At 37.5% G+C, this 16,608-nt stretch overlaps 1 protein-coding gene across 2 annotated transcripts; it reads right to left on the bottom strand.

Annotated features, from left to right (window-relative positions):
• Window positions 1-257: 257 nt before the first annotated feature.
• LOC121418940 lies at window positions 258-15,016 on the bottom strand. Of its 2 annotated transcripts, none has more exons than XM_041613168.1 (9): window positions 14,879-15,016; window positions 9,266-9,568; window positions 8,395-8,664; window positions 8,056-8,162; window positions 6,202-6,347; window positions 5,671-5,845; window positions 4,152-4,370; window positions 3,288-3,861; window positions 258-1,517 (listed from the first exon to the last, which is right to left on the bottom strand). In XM_041613168.1, the coding sequence occupies exons 2-9, from the start codon at window positions 9,483-9,485 to the stop codon at window positions 1,354-1,356; spliced, it is 1,875 nt and encodes a 624-aa protein (XP_041469102.1). In that variant the 5' UTR covers window positions 9,486-9,568; window positions 14,879-15,016; the 3' UTR covers window positions 258-1,353. The 2 variants fall into 2 exon arrangements, with proteins under 2 accessions (XP_041469102.1, XP_041469104.1); XM_041613170.1 differs by having other exon boundaries at window positions 14,887-15,016.
• Window positions 15,017-16,608: the final 1,592 nt, after the last annotated feature.

Here is a 16,608-nt window from a genome sequence, read left to right as displayed (position 1 = left end):
CTGTACATGTCACTCAATGGATATCATAAATCTAGCATAACTAGATGAATAATATTCCTGAAACAATGATGAAGATATTCAGAAGAATTTGTCTCTGTCTCCCCCCCATCTTTCTCTCCCTCTCTCCCTCTCTATCTCTTTCTTTCCCCTATCTGTCTCCCTCTCTCTCTCTGTCTTTCTCCCCTCTCTCTCTTTAATTTTCAATTGGTATTTTCAGTCATACATTGTTGTCTCTTCTAACATCAGCACCTTAAGCCAGCCGGCTATCAAAATAAAGTTCATGTACTGTTCTTCTTCCAGTCATCATTCAATTTCAAAATGAGAACAAATTCATCCCCTATCCTCATCAACATTGCCATACTATTAATCTACATAACACTTTGGTAAGTCTGAGTTTGAAAGAGGCATCGGACACCATCATACACAGAGCAATTCTCGGTACAATGTCCATGGACCTACAATGCATGCATCTACAAAGCATGAATTAATCGCCTACTTCTCTCTCTATTCTCTCTCATCGTAACCTTTCCTTCACTTTCCTAAAACCAAGCAATATCTTTCATGCCATTTTGTTTCTAAACTGAAGTAAATATCAAAGTGTACCAGAATGTCTTACATTCCTGTAGACAGGAACTTTTTCGCAAAAATGATCACTCAATTACAATAATTCTAATGAGACTCATCGCTTCACAGTTACCACACACAATACCAGGACCCCATCTAACAAAGAGTTGCAACAGTCTATATGCATTGACGTCATTGAAACACCATCTAAGAGTATGAAGCCATTGCTTTGCACCAATTTGCATTGGTGAACTGCAGCTGGCACATCTCCTACAACTCTGTTTGCATGTTTTGTGATGTCATATGCATTGATCCACTCAATCACATCGATGAGAAAGCAAACCGAAAACAAAAGCAATTATCTAGAGTACAATACAGTATGTTTGTTCAAAGAATCCTCCAATATGACAAACACTTATGCAAGAAATATTTATATCTATAAGTCAGTATTCTCACTTCTGTTTAAAATGGGCAGTGCATGTAAAGAATTGCCATATCAATGGCCCAAGTTATTTAGGGGTTTTTCTTCACAAAACATTGAATCACTTTTTGGTTTGGGGCTTCATCTTTAAAGGAGTTACAATAGAGTAATATCAAACTCAAACCAAGAATGACGTTGCCTCTTCTCTTTTAATTATCAAATTTACTATCAATCTCAGTTTGAGTTTGAACTTAATTACATAATTTGAGACCAAACTCAGTTGAAATTGATTTTCATCTATTGGAACTCTTTGATAGACTGGCTCCAATATATCTCCACAAACCACAGCCCTACATTAACCACACATACTAACACAGACACAGATACACACACACACACACACAAGTCCTGACATACCTTGCATTTGATGAGTTGACATTCAGTGAAGAAAGATGATTGGTTTGTTGCCTTAGGTCCCTACTCCTTTCATCCTCATCATGACTAGATAAGATTTCCTCAAGCAAACCCCTTCCTGAATATGCAACATGAAAGATATTTCATATCTTATCATAATTTACCATTCATTCATAATAACAAGGCAAAAGCGATTTGGTGTCTCGCCCACTTATGAAAATAACCAGAAATATCGTGATTTGCGAGGGCACGCAACAGAATTGTCATAAGAGCCTTGCACGTAAACTTTAATGTTGACCTGAAATGACCTTTGACCTTACCATGTGACCTTCCACTGCAGCAAAACATGCAGGTCGCCTAAATCCATCTACCATCCAAGTTTGGTTGAAAAGTGACTTACGGTTGCAGAGTTAGGTGTCATAAGACAGTCTTGCATGTAAACTTTAATGAATGGTAAACTTTAACGTCGACCTGAAAATGACCTTTGACTGCAGCATAAGATGCAGGTCCCCCAAGTCCATCTACCATCCAAGTTTGGTTGAAATGCGACTTACGGTTGTGGAGTTATGTGTCATTAAATTTGTGACGGACGGACGACAGACAGACGACATTTGGATCCCTAAGTCTCGCCTTCACCTCTGGTGGGCGAATCAAAAAATGATACTCAAACAAAAATCAATATTTAATGAGAGTTCATTGTAATTTACTTTCATTATAAAACTTCTTTCACTCAATATTTTATTACATCACATTGATAAATAGATGTATACCCTTACCACCCCCCTCACAAAAATAGACATCTAATTATTCAAACAGAGAAATATATTCAAAGTTTCAAACAAATATGTACTTGATTACTTCAGGTAACCCAGCCATGAAACATTAGAAATATAGGCTTCTCATTTGACAAAATATAGTTCAGTAGCTGGAAAATAAAATCTGGGGATAGCAAATGATCCCCAGTGCATCTTTCTTCTCATCTTCTTTTCCTTTATTATTATACTAAACTTTTCCTTTTAATTTTTGTCTTGTTTTCTCTTAAAATCCTTCTATGTAAGCAAGCCCTCCTCTCTCTTACTTCTTGTTTGATAATGTAAATAGAATTATCTCTGATAAAAGAGTTCCCAAGTGAATTACTTGTTTGCTTAAAAACTGTTGGATGGAGTGACAAGAGAGGGCTCACTTGCTATCAAGGAAAGTTACACATGTAATAGAAATCACAAGAATTAGATGAAAAGAGGAGCTTCATCAGATTTGCCAATACCAATTTCTTGATCTAACTAAAAACACATCATTTTTTTGCCTTTCTAAACATCAATACCAATTACTTTTGAATTTAAAAAAAAGGAAGGAGAAAGAAACAAGCGCATAATTCAATGGATATTCTGATTTTTTTTTTTTTTGCTAAGCCAAATGTGAATTTTGATGAGACAAAAATAAAAATTGAGACATTTTGCATCTACTTAAAGCTCACATGAAGTGAAAATGTTTTCATACAGCTTGCCTTCCTTTTCATAACTCTTCCTCATCAGTTTGCAATGGTAATGAAGTGAATGACTACTGAAGGGATGATATCTGTCTATTTGTATGGCATGACCTTAGGTGTCCAAACTAGAAATTCTTTCACAAGATATCAACCATTGTGTTAGTACTGAGAAGTTGTACAGTTACCATTGAAATTACCAACTCTTGACTATGACACCATTCTTCTCTACTATATATTGCCTCCCTCTTTTTTTTATGGCAACTCCCGTAGGAACTGTATAACAAATTACCTAGGAAACATTTTACGTCTAAGTTAATCAGTCATAGTGGCTGACCTTACTGATGACAGATACTACTTATTATTAATAAGGTGTTGCTTAAATATAATTTGAAGCAATCTTACCCAGGTGTGACAATCCAGTTGACCTCATCTCCTTCGAGTGTGGTCGAGGTGCGTGCCTTCTTGGTGCAGGGGTCTCTAACGGTGATGTCTGGGTACCATGGTGTTCCCTTACACCTCCCTGATGGCCCATCTGCTTATGACTGTCCCTGGATGCTTCACCGTGAGGGAGACGATGTAAAGTCACCACTGGAGTGTACTTGACCTGTTTCACCGGAGGCTGGGGAGGCTCTCCACCAGACAACTTGTCAAGCGTAGCCTTAGTTCTTGATGACTGTGGTAAAGTCTTTAGATTTGTGCTTAACTGTTCAGTCTTGTCAAGGTGATTTTTCAATGTTGGTGACCCTGAAGAGGGAGTTGGATCTGTGCCTGACTGTCCAAGTTCTGGTTTCCCATCCTCCCTTTTATGGAGAACTTCTTTGTCATGTTTTGACTCCTGAGACCTAATGTGACTGGCAGTGGTACCAGATGAAGTTAGATGGTCAGAGAAGGTATGTACCCCTTGATGGTGTGATATTCCATTGGCTGTCTCACTGCTTCCATCTGCATTTCTCTGGGATAATGCTCTTAATTCCGACTGGAAAACAGGAGTAAAATTCCCAACAAAATAGATTATGAAGGAATGCATTCAGTCAAAAGTTACAGTCAATTGTTTTTTTTTATTCATGCAATCCCTATAACCAACAATAGCTCTATTGATAACCATAAATAACTGCATCTATCCCAAAATGTGTCATGCAATACCATCAATTTCAAATTTTACCAGCGATATTGTTCTCTTTCAATCAATGAATCATTATTATAAGTAACAATTAAAGAAAAGATAATTAAACACTAAAACAAACTTTTCTTAAAGCTTCATCATACCTGCATTTCTTGTTGTTTTCTCTGCAATTCTTCAAGCTCTCCTAACCTACGTTGTGTCATCTCTCCCAAGTCATGTCGGGCATCATAGCCTCCACCACCCCACCCCGGACCCATAGGATATACCCAGGGGAGTGGGGGAGGAGTGCTGTGGCCCACATGTTCTAGGATGGACAGTTTCTCCATTATATTGTTCATCTTGGACTCCAAATCACTCTGAGTCTACATTCCAAAACGGAGAATAGAATCATACGAAGCAATTAACTTTTAGAAGAATTGCTGTACAAAATGTTACACATTCAAAATATAATTGTGGAACAGATGATGTGCAATTAAAGTTGTTTTAAAAAAAAATGAAAATTAAGGAATCAGAGTTGATACAGTTGTAAACTGTATAAATAAAATATAATATTATAGAATGATTCTCAATATCACTACTTTCTACTGGCTACCAAAGAGTCAAGTTGTGATGCATGTCATTTTGATGTTCAAATTGAAAGGTACCTGCATTAATATGATCTCCTGACATCTTGAATTTCAAAATTCTCACATGGAAAATAAATGATAAAATCAATAAAGAATTGCAAATATATGAGGCTACAATTGAATTTTATCATAGTATGGTAGTGAGTCCAAACTTTGGGCATGTCCATACTTCGCGGACGGTCATTATCTCAAAAACTAGCCAATATCCTTAAAATCTGACATCATTAACATGAAAAGCGACCTAAAATTACCCATTGGTGTAAGTTTCTTCACGATGAGTTCAGTATTCATGAAAATATTGACAAAAGATCAGCAAATTTGTCACCGTTAGCGCCCATTCCAAAGAAATCTGATATCCTCAACAAGCATCACAATATCATATTTTGAAAGCAGATGTCATAAAAAATGTGAGTTCAATGTGGTACTGACTAATTCTATAGCATTTTGTCGTCAATCTGAAATAAGTATCTCACCTTTTGAGATTGAATTTTTGTTTAGATCTCCTCAAAAACTTTGGTTCACGAAGTTAGGTCACACTTTTTCAGAACAGTTTTCCAGCACAGTGCTCATTCGTCGATCGGAATAGAATTTTGAGATCGCGATACCGGCGAAACCCCTTGACCTACTTCACATTTTTGTCAATGATTTTATAGCTTATGATTTTGCCGTCACTGTGGTAACTATCTCTTAAATTGGTTTTGCACAAACTGTGAATATTTTGTGAACAAATTTAAGCCTGAAGAATATTTTTGAAAAGTCTGCGAAGTTTGGACACCCCATCATAAACATCACTGAATGATATACACACAAATATTCAAGCAAGATTTATAAGGTATGGTTATTCTCATATTTAAAATATCAAAGATAAAGATGTATAATACCAGGGAGCATTTTAACATTCTAATATTCAAATGTATTGTTCAGTCTACTCATGTTTTTAGTTTCTGAGTGCTAGAGTAAAAAATGATTGTTCTTACAGTTAACATAAAAACCTGTATTAATATCCAAACTAGAAATATGTAAATTCCTCTCTTACCTTCAGAAGGGGGACTGTAGCTGCCACGGCAGCAGCTGCTGCAGCAGTGGCTGTTGCCATGGTACCCGCATCAGATGGAGATGCACGAGGTTCTTCCGGTTTTGTTGCTGATGCTCTACCATTTGGTATCAGTTTTGGCTGATAATAACGCTTTATGGGCTTTGAGCTGTCAGATCTATACAACAAAATATCAAGCATTTATTGGAGCTCCGAGTTCAAAAAAAGCCCCATACCAGGGTATCATTAGCACATAAATCATTGAGGATGAAGTGAAAGAAATAGCATGTGTATTTTACCAAATTTAGAATCTCCTTTGGAATATGCAATTAACATCATATCCAAGTGAAAAGAGATTCCATACGAGCATCCTACAAGCCTAAGAAACAAGGAAGGGGTATAAATATTTATATTTTCATATACACTTGGTGTTGATGTAATCAAGAATCAATAAAGAACAAGAAAATATCATGTTTTTTTATCCCCAAATATATATAAAGTCAAAAATAGTTGGCAGGTATGAATTTTGATTACCTTTTAAGGAGCTGATCTCTCATGACATGTTGGCGTTGACCTTTTGTGAACTGAGTGATCCTAACATCCATCGGGTGTCCAAAGGTTGCACTATGAAGTGGAGCATCACTGCTGGTAGGAGCTCCTTGCTTCAGGATACCAGGGCCCTGGAACATAAAGATTTGAAATCAATTGCAAGTTTCAAACACTGATTTTTGATTGGTTGATGGTTGGTACGTTGACAAATACATGCATAAATCTTGATGCAAATTGCATTGATCATTACCAGTTTTGTGATCAATCAACTGTTAATTTTGCATTCAAAAGCCCAATGTATTAATTACAGGTGTTAAAGTATATAATTACAAACCCTTAACAAAAAGTAGACAACTTGCACGCGACTTTACTAATTGTAGTATTCTCAAAACCAGGGAGCCTCTATGAAAAAAATTCCTACATCATACATATCCGATAGAATGAATCCATTGGAAATAACTTGCATTGTTATGGTAAGTCCGCAACTTAAGACTTGTATTGGTATAGAGATGCAGCCCCAGTCACACCGCAGGTCCCTATGGTAATGAGCAAAAAGGCCAGATTCATCCAAATCATCTCGTGGCTGAATCCTCCTCCTTGCAAAATCTCGTGATTCGTGAGATTTTCTTTCTCTAAGAATTTTCCTGTTTTAACCTCAAGTTAAATGAAATATTATTGCACCATCAGTTAGAGTAAAAGTTACTCTTTCATATTGGTCATTTATTTTGTATACAATATTTTGTTAAATAAGTAAATTTCTGGCCTGAAAGTGTGCCTCAAAACTGAATTTTCTTCCTCTGTTTTCTTTTGCAAATTGTGCAAAACTTTTTATTTTGAGCCTCAATGATATCTATATCACCATAAAGCTGAACTTCTGTACTTTCTCACAATGCCACTCTTGATATGCGGCACCTTTTAATCGGGTCAAGATCACACTTTTCCCACCAAGGTACAAGACGAGATTTCTGAAATTTTGTACTTGCATGAAATCCAGAATCCTGATTGGCTGGATAAGGTTCACAGAACAACAGGCGCGGGGTATTTGAGGAGATTACCACATGGGAAGTGTGACCTTCCCACAAACCCAGACACTGGAACCGTTGGAATTTGCCACTGGGTGGTCTCTTTGACCAATCAGAGTGCAGTATTCTTGTTTTCAAACTGCTTTATGCACTTGGCAAATGAAAAGTGTGATCTTGACCCGATTAAACCAATTCTTATTTTGAAACCTATATCATTTCAAAGCATACATATTCAGCTTTATCATGATATAAAAATCATTTGGGCTCAAACATAAATAAAGTGTGAAAATAGCAGCTTTTGTCAGGTGAAAATATTTATTTTGTAGCATATTTTAGATCAAAATTTTAACCTATATTACAAAATCTTTGAATAAATCCAAACACATGACCTGAAAGAATGATTCTTCTTTGCAATGGTACCAAATTCATGAAATTCGATGTACAATTAGAGCAGTAATGACCGAATGAAAAGAGGTGTTTTGGTCCGCATCAAGCTCATTAAATATGCAAAACAACTCAAGTCATGAATATCACTTGGATGAAAGAAGCCACTTTCTTGGGACCTGCAGTCTGACTGGCCCCATATTAGTACACATTTTCAACTTCCTTTATTCATGATGTATTTCATTCAAAGTAGGTTTTCAGGTGCTTCAGTTACACTTAGAGAGAGAAAATTTCAATAAGAATACTTACGATAGTTAAAAAAAAGAGATATCTATGAATACAGAAAGAAAGAGATGGGGCGTAGCTGTAATTAATAGTGATTATCATTGTTTAATAAGGCATAAAGGCTTAATTTTCCAATGATAGAGTATACCTTTTTATGTGCATTTTCTTTGTTCATTGCTGAGGATGTACACGCAGGTAGCTGTTTCACTTCTGGTACTGCTCTGCTACTACTGATTGAGGACCGATCATGATCACCTATGCAAATTTAAAAGACAAAGTTATATCAAATGATGAAACAATTCAATAATTCATTTAAGACAGATGGACATAAATCATATACAAAAACTAATAAATCATGTTGACTTACATTGTGCACCATGTGTTGTTGATTGTTTGAACATGTTTAGGCAAGATTTGAAACATAATAAATGCATAACTAATGTTGTTACAGAAATCAATAATGAAATAAAATGGAGTGTTGATTTACCATGACTGTGCTGACTGTTTGACATGGAAGCCCTTGGGATGTTAGAAATGTCACCACTCATACTATTTGTAGATACAGCATATGAACCCTGTGCATCTTGGCTGTCACCCTTTCTAGAACTTGTGACTTGATCAGCCAAAACATTGTCACCTTTGGCTGGTGTCACAGTGTTGTGCCTCTGTACATCACTAACATCCCTCTGGACATTATATCCTTCTGGCAAGTTCCCAGGCAGGGCTGGTGGCAGGTATGGGGTGCTAAAGGGGCCATCTGATGGTGAAAGTGAGGCAGCAAATAATGCAAATGGAAAGCGTTAACTGTAAATGGAAAATAAGATTTTTTATCACTTGAATAAATGAATAAATAAACAATCCTAACAAGCTGTGACATTTTTTGTGTCAAGCAATATAAACAAAATCATCAACTGAAAATTCTTTTTTCACTTCAACTCTAGCTGATGCAAAATTGCTCTGTTTTATTCTTGAATGTAATTATTATTATTATTATCATTTCTTTGACCAATATAAAAAAGTACATACACATTACATTAGAAAATTTACAGTACATTAACATGCAAAGAATGCGGGAACGGCATGTGGGTCAGGGGGCACAAAAGCGAAATCCATCACTGTTGCCCGAAGGCATGAGCCCCCACACATGCCGCTCCCAAGACATAAATAAAGATATATAAATACTATTACACAAAATATTGCACGTTTAAAAAGGGAATACTGTAAAGGGTGCCAAAATAATTAATTAGATAGTATTGAGATGCATAAAAAAAATACCACTGCAAAATTTGAAAAATATAACATAGTAAAATATGATTGACCATCTATTAGATTGCACTATGTAGAAAAAAAGTTCCTACCTGTCTCAAATGGAGACTTTCTTTCTTTCAAATACTTTGCTTTGATGCGAACTCTAGTAGAACCAGAACTTGATATGCTGGAGTTGGCAGAGGAGATATCTGAAGAGTTGTGTTTTCCATGTTCAGATTGTGACCCATGAGGTGCAGTGGACCTTCTCAAGACTTCACTAGCAGAAGAACTGCTGGATGTATTGGCGCTGATATTGCTTGGACTTTCCATTGAGGATGTCAGTGCAGTTGAATTATGATCCTTAGAGGCTGTTACAATTGGAGATCCTCACTAATTACAATCCAAGTACTTTCCTGTCAATATAAGAACAACACATGAACAGAAATTTGTCAATCAAAACTCAATAAACTAACTAAAGAATTAATTCAAAAGAGCTTTGCATTATAACAATGATATGTGGAATATTTCTGCAAATTGAAACATTAAAAAAAAAGAAAAATATAGGGATAATGATCAGGTGTGAAGCAAGTAAAGGTAATACATGGGGAAAACTGAATACTTTGACAACAGTTATCGGTGTTAACAAATTTTCTGTAGTGTCCACACTGTTGTCTTTGTGATCAGGTGTCCCAAACAATAACATACAAAAGTATTAACCTGTCAACAATATCCACCAAGCAACCAGAAGACAAAAATCGAGATCTCACTACTACAAGACAGCAAAGACAGTGTTTTGGCTACTATGTAACTCTGGTAATGCATGCCACTGCATTGTTAGCGGACTACGCAGAGCTATTTGAATAACTATTTTCATTAGAATGGAAGAAAACAAGGTCAAGGCTCAATCTAACTGAAAATTTAACTCTTGAAGAAATCAACGAAAATGTAAGTCAAACGTTTCATGTGTAACTTACAGCCTCTGATTGGCTCATGAATTTGCTCTGTTACGTTCTACATTTTAAGAGAATTAATTGCCATGATGAGAACCACTTCACGCTCCTATTTATGCCATGCATGCCATTGAAATTAAAATACACAAGGCAATATTTAGCCATAACTTCCTATTTTTTAGTTGTAGGTATTGACATGTCATAGTTAGAAGTAGATTAACGTGAAATAAGTCAAATTGTGTATTTTGTTAAGGCCTGATTTTGTTAGTAAAAAAGTGTCAAACCTTTAGCTTTACATAACAAAGCCTATGCCTCACCATTGTTTTTTTTTAAGTTTTAATTGTTTTAAAAACTCTTTTGAGCAGATGGATTTCAGCTGTATGGTCTACTCCTAGACAGGGAAAAGGGGTTGGTCCCATCTGATGGAAATACTAGAAGTAAATATTATTCATTATTATTTTAATCATTCATTCGACCAATAATATAAAAAAGTACATACACATTACATCAGAAAAAAAACAATTGCAGTATATGAACATGCAAAGAAATGCGGAAACGGCATGTCTAGACCACTCCTAGTACCAACGAGGTCAATACATAAACAGCATTGACCAAATGGGTGACAATATCACATATACCGGTTGGTCTTTGGAAAGAGTTCCACATGCACCCCCCACTAAAAATAACAAAAGATTGTTGAGACTTCCGGTTCGTTCACTTCAGATTTTTTATCACTTTTTTACTGTTGCTTATCTTGCTTGGGACTTGAACTCACCTCGATTTATCTGCAGTCAAGACCTTTCCCGCTATGCTAGCGAGAAGCGCTGATACCGGAAGAGGTATTTCAACGATTATCAGCCAATAGTTTGACTGGTCTTGACTCACAGACCCTTTACTGACTAAATAAACCGATGTCTATGGAAATTTACACACATTAGATCCTGCTCAAAATTTGACGGAATAAAGCCACATTTTGGTATGTAGTTCCACTTCCCCATTATATATGTTCTATATTAGGGCTAGATATATTATTCTGAACCTTCTGCATGTTTTTATTTTCAATTTTATAGGGGGGTGCATATGGAACTCTTACCTGGTCTTTTTGGAACCCATGTATTTAGTGATATTATATATTACATCAGATGCCTCAAGAAACAATGGGGTGGAAAGAAAGTGAGACTCAATAGTCAATAGACTTTAATCATACGCACTCCTAGTACAAATGAGGTCAAAACAGAAGAGTAATGACCTCAAAGGCGAGAACATGTTCAAGGTGGTGCATATTTAGAATTTAGAAAGTCAGCACCCACGGTCACACATGGTGACAAGGCTTGTTGGCAGTATAATCCCCTTGCACAAAGGCAAAGGTAAGCCCATACATGATCCATCTAGTTACCGGGGAATCTCTCTTACCTCGTGCATGTCCAAACTGCTGGAGAACGCTCTGAAGCCCCATATTGAAAAGCCTCTCTCTTCTGTCAATGTCCCGCACGAGCTTCAATTTGGGTTCCAGGCAGGAATGTCATGTACTCTGACTTCCCTCACCCTCCAACTCTCAATCGAACTTAATATATCTGCTATGAACCCTACCTATCTTGCCCTCCTGGAAGCAAATAACGCCTTTGACTCGGTTTCTCATACATGTAGTGGCCTCTTCTCAAAACTTCAAGACACACCAGTTCCATCCTCTGTACAATCCACTTTGAATGCCCTCTACCAAGGTGCTTCAAGCCGTGTAACCTGGAAAGCCTCTGTCAGTCCCTTTATTCCACTAAACAAGGGTGTCAGACAAGGAGGAATACTCTCTCCCACGTTGTACAACGTATTCATTGATGGCCTCATCAAGACACTCCAGGACAAGGGACTTGGCTGCACCTTCCAGAATAGTTACGCAGATGTAATAATCCTTGCTGATGATGTTGCCCTTCTCGCAAGTTCTCCCACTGAACTTCAGCAAATGCTGAATGCCACAGATGAATACGCCATTCATTGGGAATACTCCATCAATCCCTCCAAAAGTGCCATCCTCGTCTTCAAGTCAAAGTGCAGCATCCATCCACCCTGCCAATTCTTCATTGATGGTGATAGAATCAGAGAGGTCTCTCATCATCCCCATCTTGGCATCATCAAATCAACCATCCCGTATGACCACACTCAACACATACAGAGCTACCAAGTCTCACGCATTATGCATGAGACTCAAGCATTTTGGACTCTTGTTCATCCCCTCAAATCTCTATCTCACACAACTATCACAGCCTATCCCCATATACATTGTACATAATGTCTGTGATGTCACTCAGATTCACAGAAAATCTCAACCATAGCTGGTCTTTGAACTTGGCATCTCTGCACATAATCACGAAGGGATACAACACCCTCTTTGCCATCATCGGTAGCAACAGCAGCAACCTCTTCCTCCCCCACACCCTTGCAAAGCTCTGGAAAACCTTCTGCCTACCCCGAATGACTTATGGCTCACAGCTCCTGTGTTTCATTCAATCCTCACTCAACAAACTTGATTCTGCCAAACACTCCCTTTTCAAGAAACTCTTGGGTCTACCGAGATCTGCCCCCAATATCTCTGTCTTCCTGTTAACCGACCTACTTCACCTCTCCCGCGAGATTGAACTGAACACTTTTCTGCTGATAGGACAACTCTTCAACATTGATCATAGTAGATTCGAATTTCGCTCAATCCTCCATGCCCTTTCCACCAAGACTCCTACTACCATCTATTGGAATAAGCTGCTGTCCAAGTACAACCTTCCCTCACTCACATCTCTCCTGAAGATTTCTCATACCACCGTTGGAAAACTTTGTGCAGGAGTAGAGTGTATGATGCCCAAATGGAAGAAGCCAGAGTGTGCATTGAGAAATTCTCATCCCTCAGCCTTTGGAGTAACCTCTCAATGCTTCCCAAGATATCGTTACTCTACCCTTCTTCACTACCGACCCATCTTCGATCAGCTGTGATCTTACATCCACTTATCCCACACGACGCCTAGTTACCATCGGGAAGAGCCCAGACCCGACCTGCAAGCTCTGCTCTCTGGAGGAAGAAACCACTACACACTCAGAGATGCCAAGGTCAAAGACCGGCTATGCGTGAGATTTTCTGTGAATCCGAGTGAGATCACAGACATTGTGTACAATGTATATATGGGGATAGGCTGTGATAGTTGCGTGAGACAGAGATTTTGAGGGGATGAACATGAGTCCAAAATGCTTGAGTCTTACGCATAATGCATGACACTTGGTAGCTCTGCACACTTTCTTGCCTCATGTCCAGTCTTTTTGATGCAGCGTCTGGACCTTCTACAGTCATGACAGTATCTTGAGAACCTTGACTTGCCTACCACCCATGGGTTCATATCGTCTCGCGAGTGAAGGATTATCAGTCATACGCACGCGACACACCACTACACTTCGAAAATACAGTGGGCTTTTGCCCACATAAAATATTTTGTTTAAATAAACATTCCACATCCTGCTATGACACTTACCGAATCATTTAGATCCTTCCGTGACTTCTCCTTGAAGTTTCTTTCTAAAAATATGTATATTTTCTTGATCTTTAGTGAAGATTTTACGGAGATAGAAATCAGTCAGCGTTGATATCAATTTTCTCCTGAAGAGGGCGCGCGATTTATATTCATATCAAAGACACGACAAGGGAAAGAATAGGCACCTACACTATTTTACACGCATATCGACGCAAGGCATTACGCAAAGTCCGTGAAGTGTCCAATCTTTTCATTGTATAGACTTTGGTACACCGTATACGTATTATTGACGTTCGTCAAAGCTTGTACTGCTGGTTTCTTTCCAGGCACGTATATTATTTTCATTTTTTTTTTATCAGTCATCTTTTTAAATTAATGCAAATGAGTGTTATCATCACCAATAATAATCATTAATTATGTTTTTTGAAGGCATTTCATTAATTGGTGCCCATAATTAGTAAATTAATCATGAGGATTGCGCATTCAAAGAATTTAGATACAGTTATAAAATTACCGAGGAGCTGAATCAAGGTTGTGAAATTATTAGCGCCACCAACGGGCTTCCTTGTATTTCCGTGGAAGAGACAAGCGAAGTCACTTTCGAGGCCGAGGTAAGCAAAATGTGCTTTTTTTTATCGGATTATTATTTTATTATTATTTTATATTAAAAAAACTCTTGCTACTTACCGGCAAGAGCCCCGGTGCGTAGCGAGAAGGAGCTTCGGCAAATATTACTTCAGCAATGAAGCGATGTTTGCCGACTACTTCGAAATCCAGGGTCAAACACAGTCTATTGTACGAGGTTAGTACATACTAACCTCGTACAATGTGTGAGTGCTTGCCTACATCCATCCTAAATGACTTCACTGGGAATGACCCCCTCATACTCGCATCCTCCATTCTCTTCCCCTCACACTTCTCCTTCTGCCTCCTCTTTGACTTTGTCTTTGACTTGTCGCTGCTTGCCTCAGCCAGGTAGATCTAAATCATCTAGATCTACATTTTAAAAATCCATCTATGCCGGCAAAATCATCTAGAAAGGACCTGAACCCTGCGCCTTGCCGCCAATCTCCGTAGCCCGGAGGAAGGAAATTTTACTCCCCAGACGCCTCCAGGCTAGTTAGACGGCCTACTCCCGGTACATATTTTTTATGACACAAAGTTCAATGAATGGGACTAGACTGAAGATTTTCGATAACAAAAAATTATTTCGAAAGTAATCTGCCTCATAATAAAAACTATTCCTAGGAAGTATGATTACACATACCATAATACCTTTATCTAACTCTGGAGCAATCTCTATGGCCATGCAGGGTCGGAAGACATCACATAGTTTGTAGGTAATGCATGAGATAATTGTTTATTTGTTCGTCTTTAGAAATCAATTTAGACCGCTACAAAATTTAGGCTCACAATGAAATTCTTAGTATAAATCCATTTTCTTTTTTCATAAAAAAAATCGATGCAAATTTTAAGTAATAAGAATAATTTCGAAATATTTACTATAATTTATAACAAAAACAATACTAATATAATATTATTTGAAGCCATTACTTCCAGTATTACTGCCTGATCTTTATTTCCATTGCAGCACCGTCTCTGACAAATTGTTAGCGGTACATACGGTGTCGAGGCTGCTTGCGAATTGCCGAGCTAAGCAAGGATATCCTAGTCTACAAATGTAGACCCACATCTGCAGTGTGTGTACCTCAGCTGATTCAACGAGTCTGCATAGCAGACTAGGGGCCTGTTGCATGAAATGGTCTTTCGTAGAACCATTCTACGTAAGAACGAGATATCGCTCAACTGTTTCACAAAGGCGATTTGGGCGATACGAAGAATGGTCCTTAGAAAGACACCTCCAGACATGTCCTACGTAGGCATGATCTTCTTTGCACACCGCCCGCCACCGTCGGCATTGAGAGAAAATGCGTTTACGGCAAGCCACACTGACATATCACCTTTAAACATAATATTTTAAGGGGGCTGATGATGCATTTTATCTGGGATGGCGCCAAGTTTTTTTTTATATGGGGGCTAGTTGTCATCAGTTTCACGTCGACAAGACGACCAAAAACGGATGTCATTTTAACTTATCCGGGGGTAATGCAGGGGGTAATGTAGGCCCAAATATTTTCGTTTATTCTCCCTCCGTCCTATCCCCACCCCTTTTCCATTAAAAAATAAACTTGAACTATCGAAGTGGGCGGCACTATCTCTCTGACCCCTCATGCTTTCTCATTATAACAACATGAAAGACTTCTTTAAAAGAAATTTTGTAAGGAAAAAATACACTTTATAACGTTAAGCAAAAAACAAAACGAAAAAGATACAAACTAAAATTTTAAACATCTAAATCATTTATTTTTATTTAATTTTCATTATGATTATTATTTTTTGATGAGATTGATTTTAATCAATGAAAATTAATTCTTGGATTTGGGATAACTTGAGCCTGTGAAACCGTGAAACAAAACAAAAATCTTCAGTATCAAAATAGCTAATAAAAATTTAAGATACAGATTAGGCCTACATACGAATCCATCACATGAAGATAAGTTCATCAAATAAAATATTATGAACAGTCCATACGAAGAGGCGCATTTTAAATCGTAGGGTAGGCCCCCTTTCGGCTCCTATGTCATGTTCAAAGAATCACGGTAGTCTCTACTCCTTAACTTTGAAATGTTGAACATATTCAAATTGTATATTCTTAAACCTCATATTTTTATATAAACTTCCATAAATCAAGTGATCAACTTTAAATATGACCAACGATTATGATCGTTGTAATTTTTAGCATTTTTTCTGTTAATAGTATTTTCTCCGTTGCGGATTGCACAATTTTTCTGTGTTTTAATTATTATTGCAAAGCACTACTTTATTCACTTGGAAATGTTTGCAGCAATGTTCATATTTTCCTTCTCTTCGGTTACTCATCATGCAACTGAGGGATGTTTATACTCTAATCACTCACATTTGTATTTCTTGCGTTAT

Source organism: Lytechinus variegatus, chromosome 7 (assembly GCF_018143015.1).
Source record: "Lytechinus variegatus isolate NC3 chromosome 7, Lvar_3.0, whole genome shotgun sequence".
Taxonomy (NCBI): Eukaryota; Metazoa; Echinodermata; class Echinoidea; order Temnopleuroida; family Toxopneustidae; genus Lytechinus; species Lytechinus variegatus.
The sequence above is the reverse complement of the archived record's forward strand: the minus strand, read 5'-3'. Positions and strand labels throughout refer to the sequence as shown.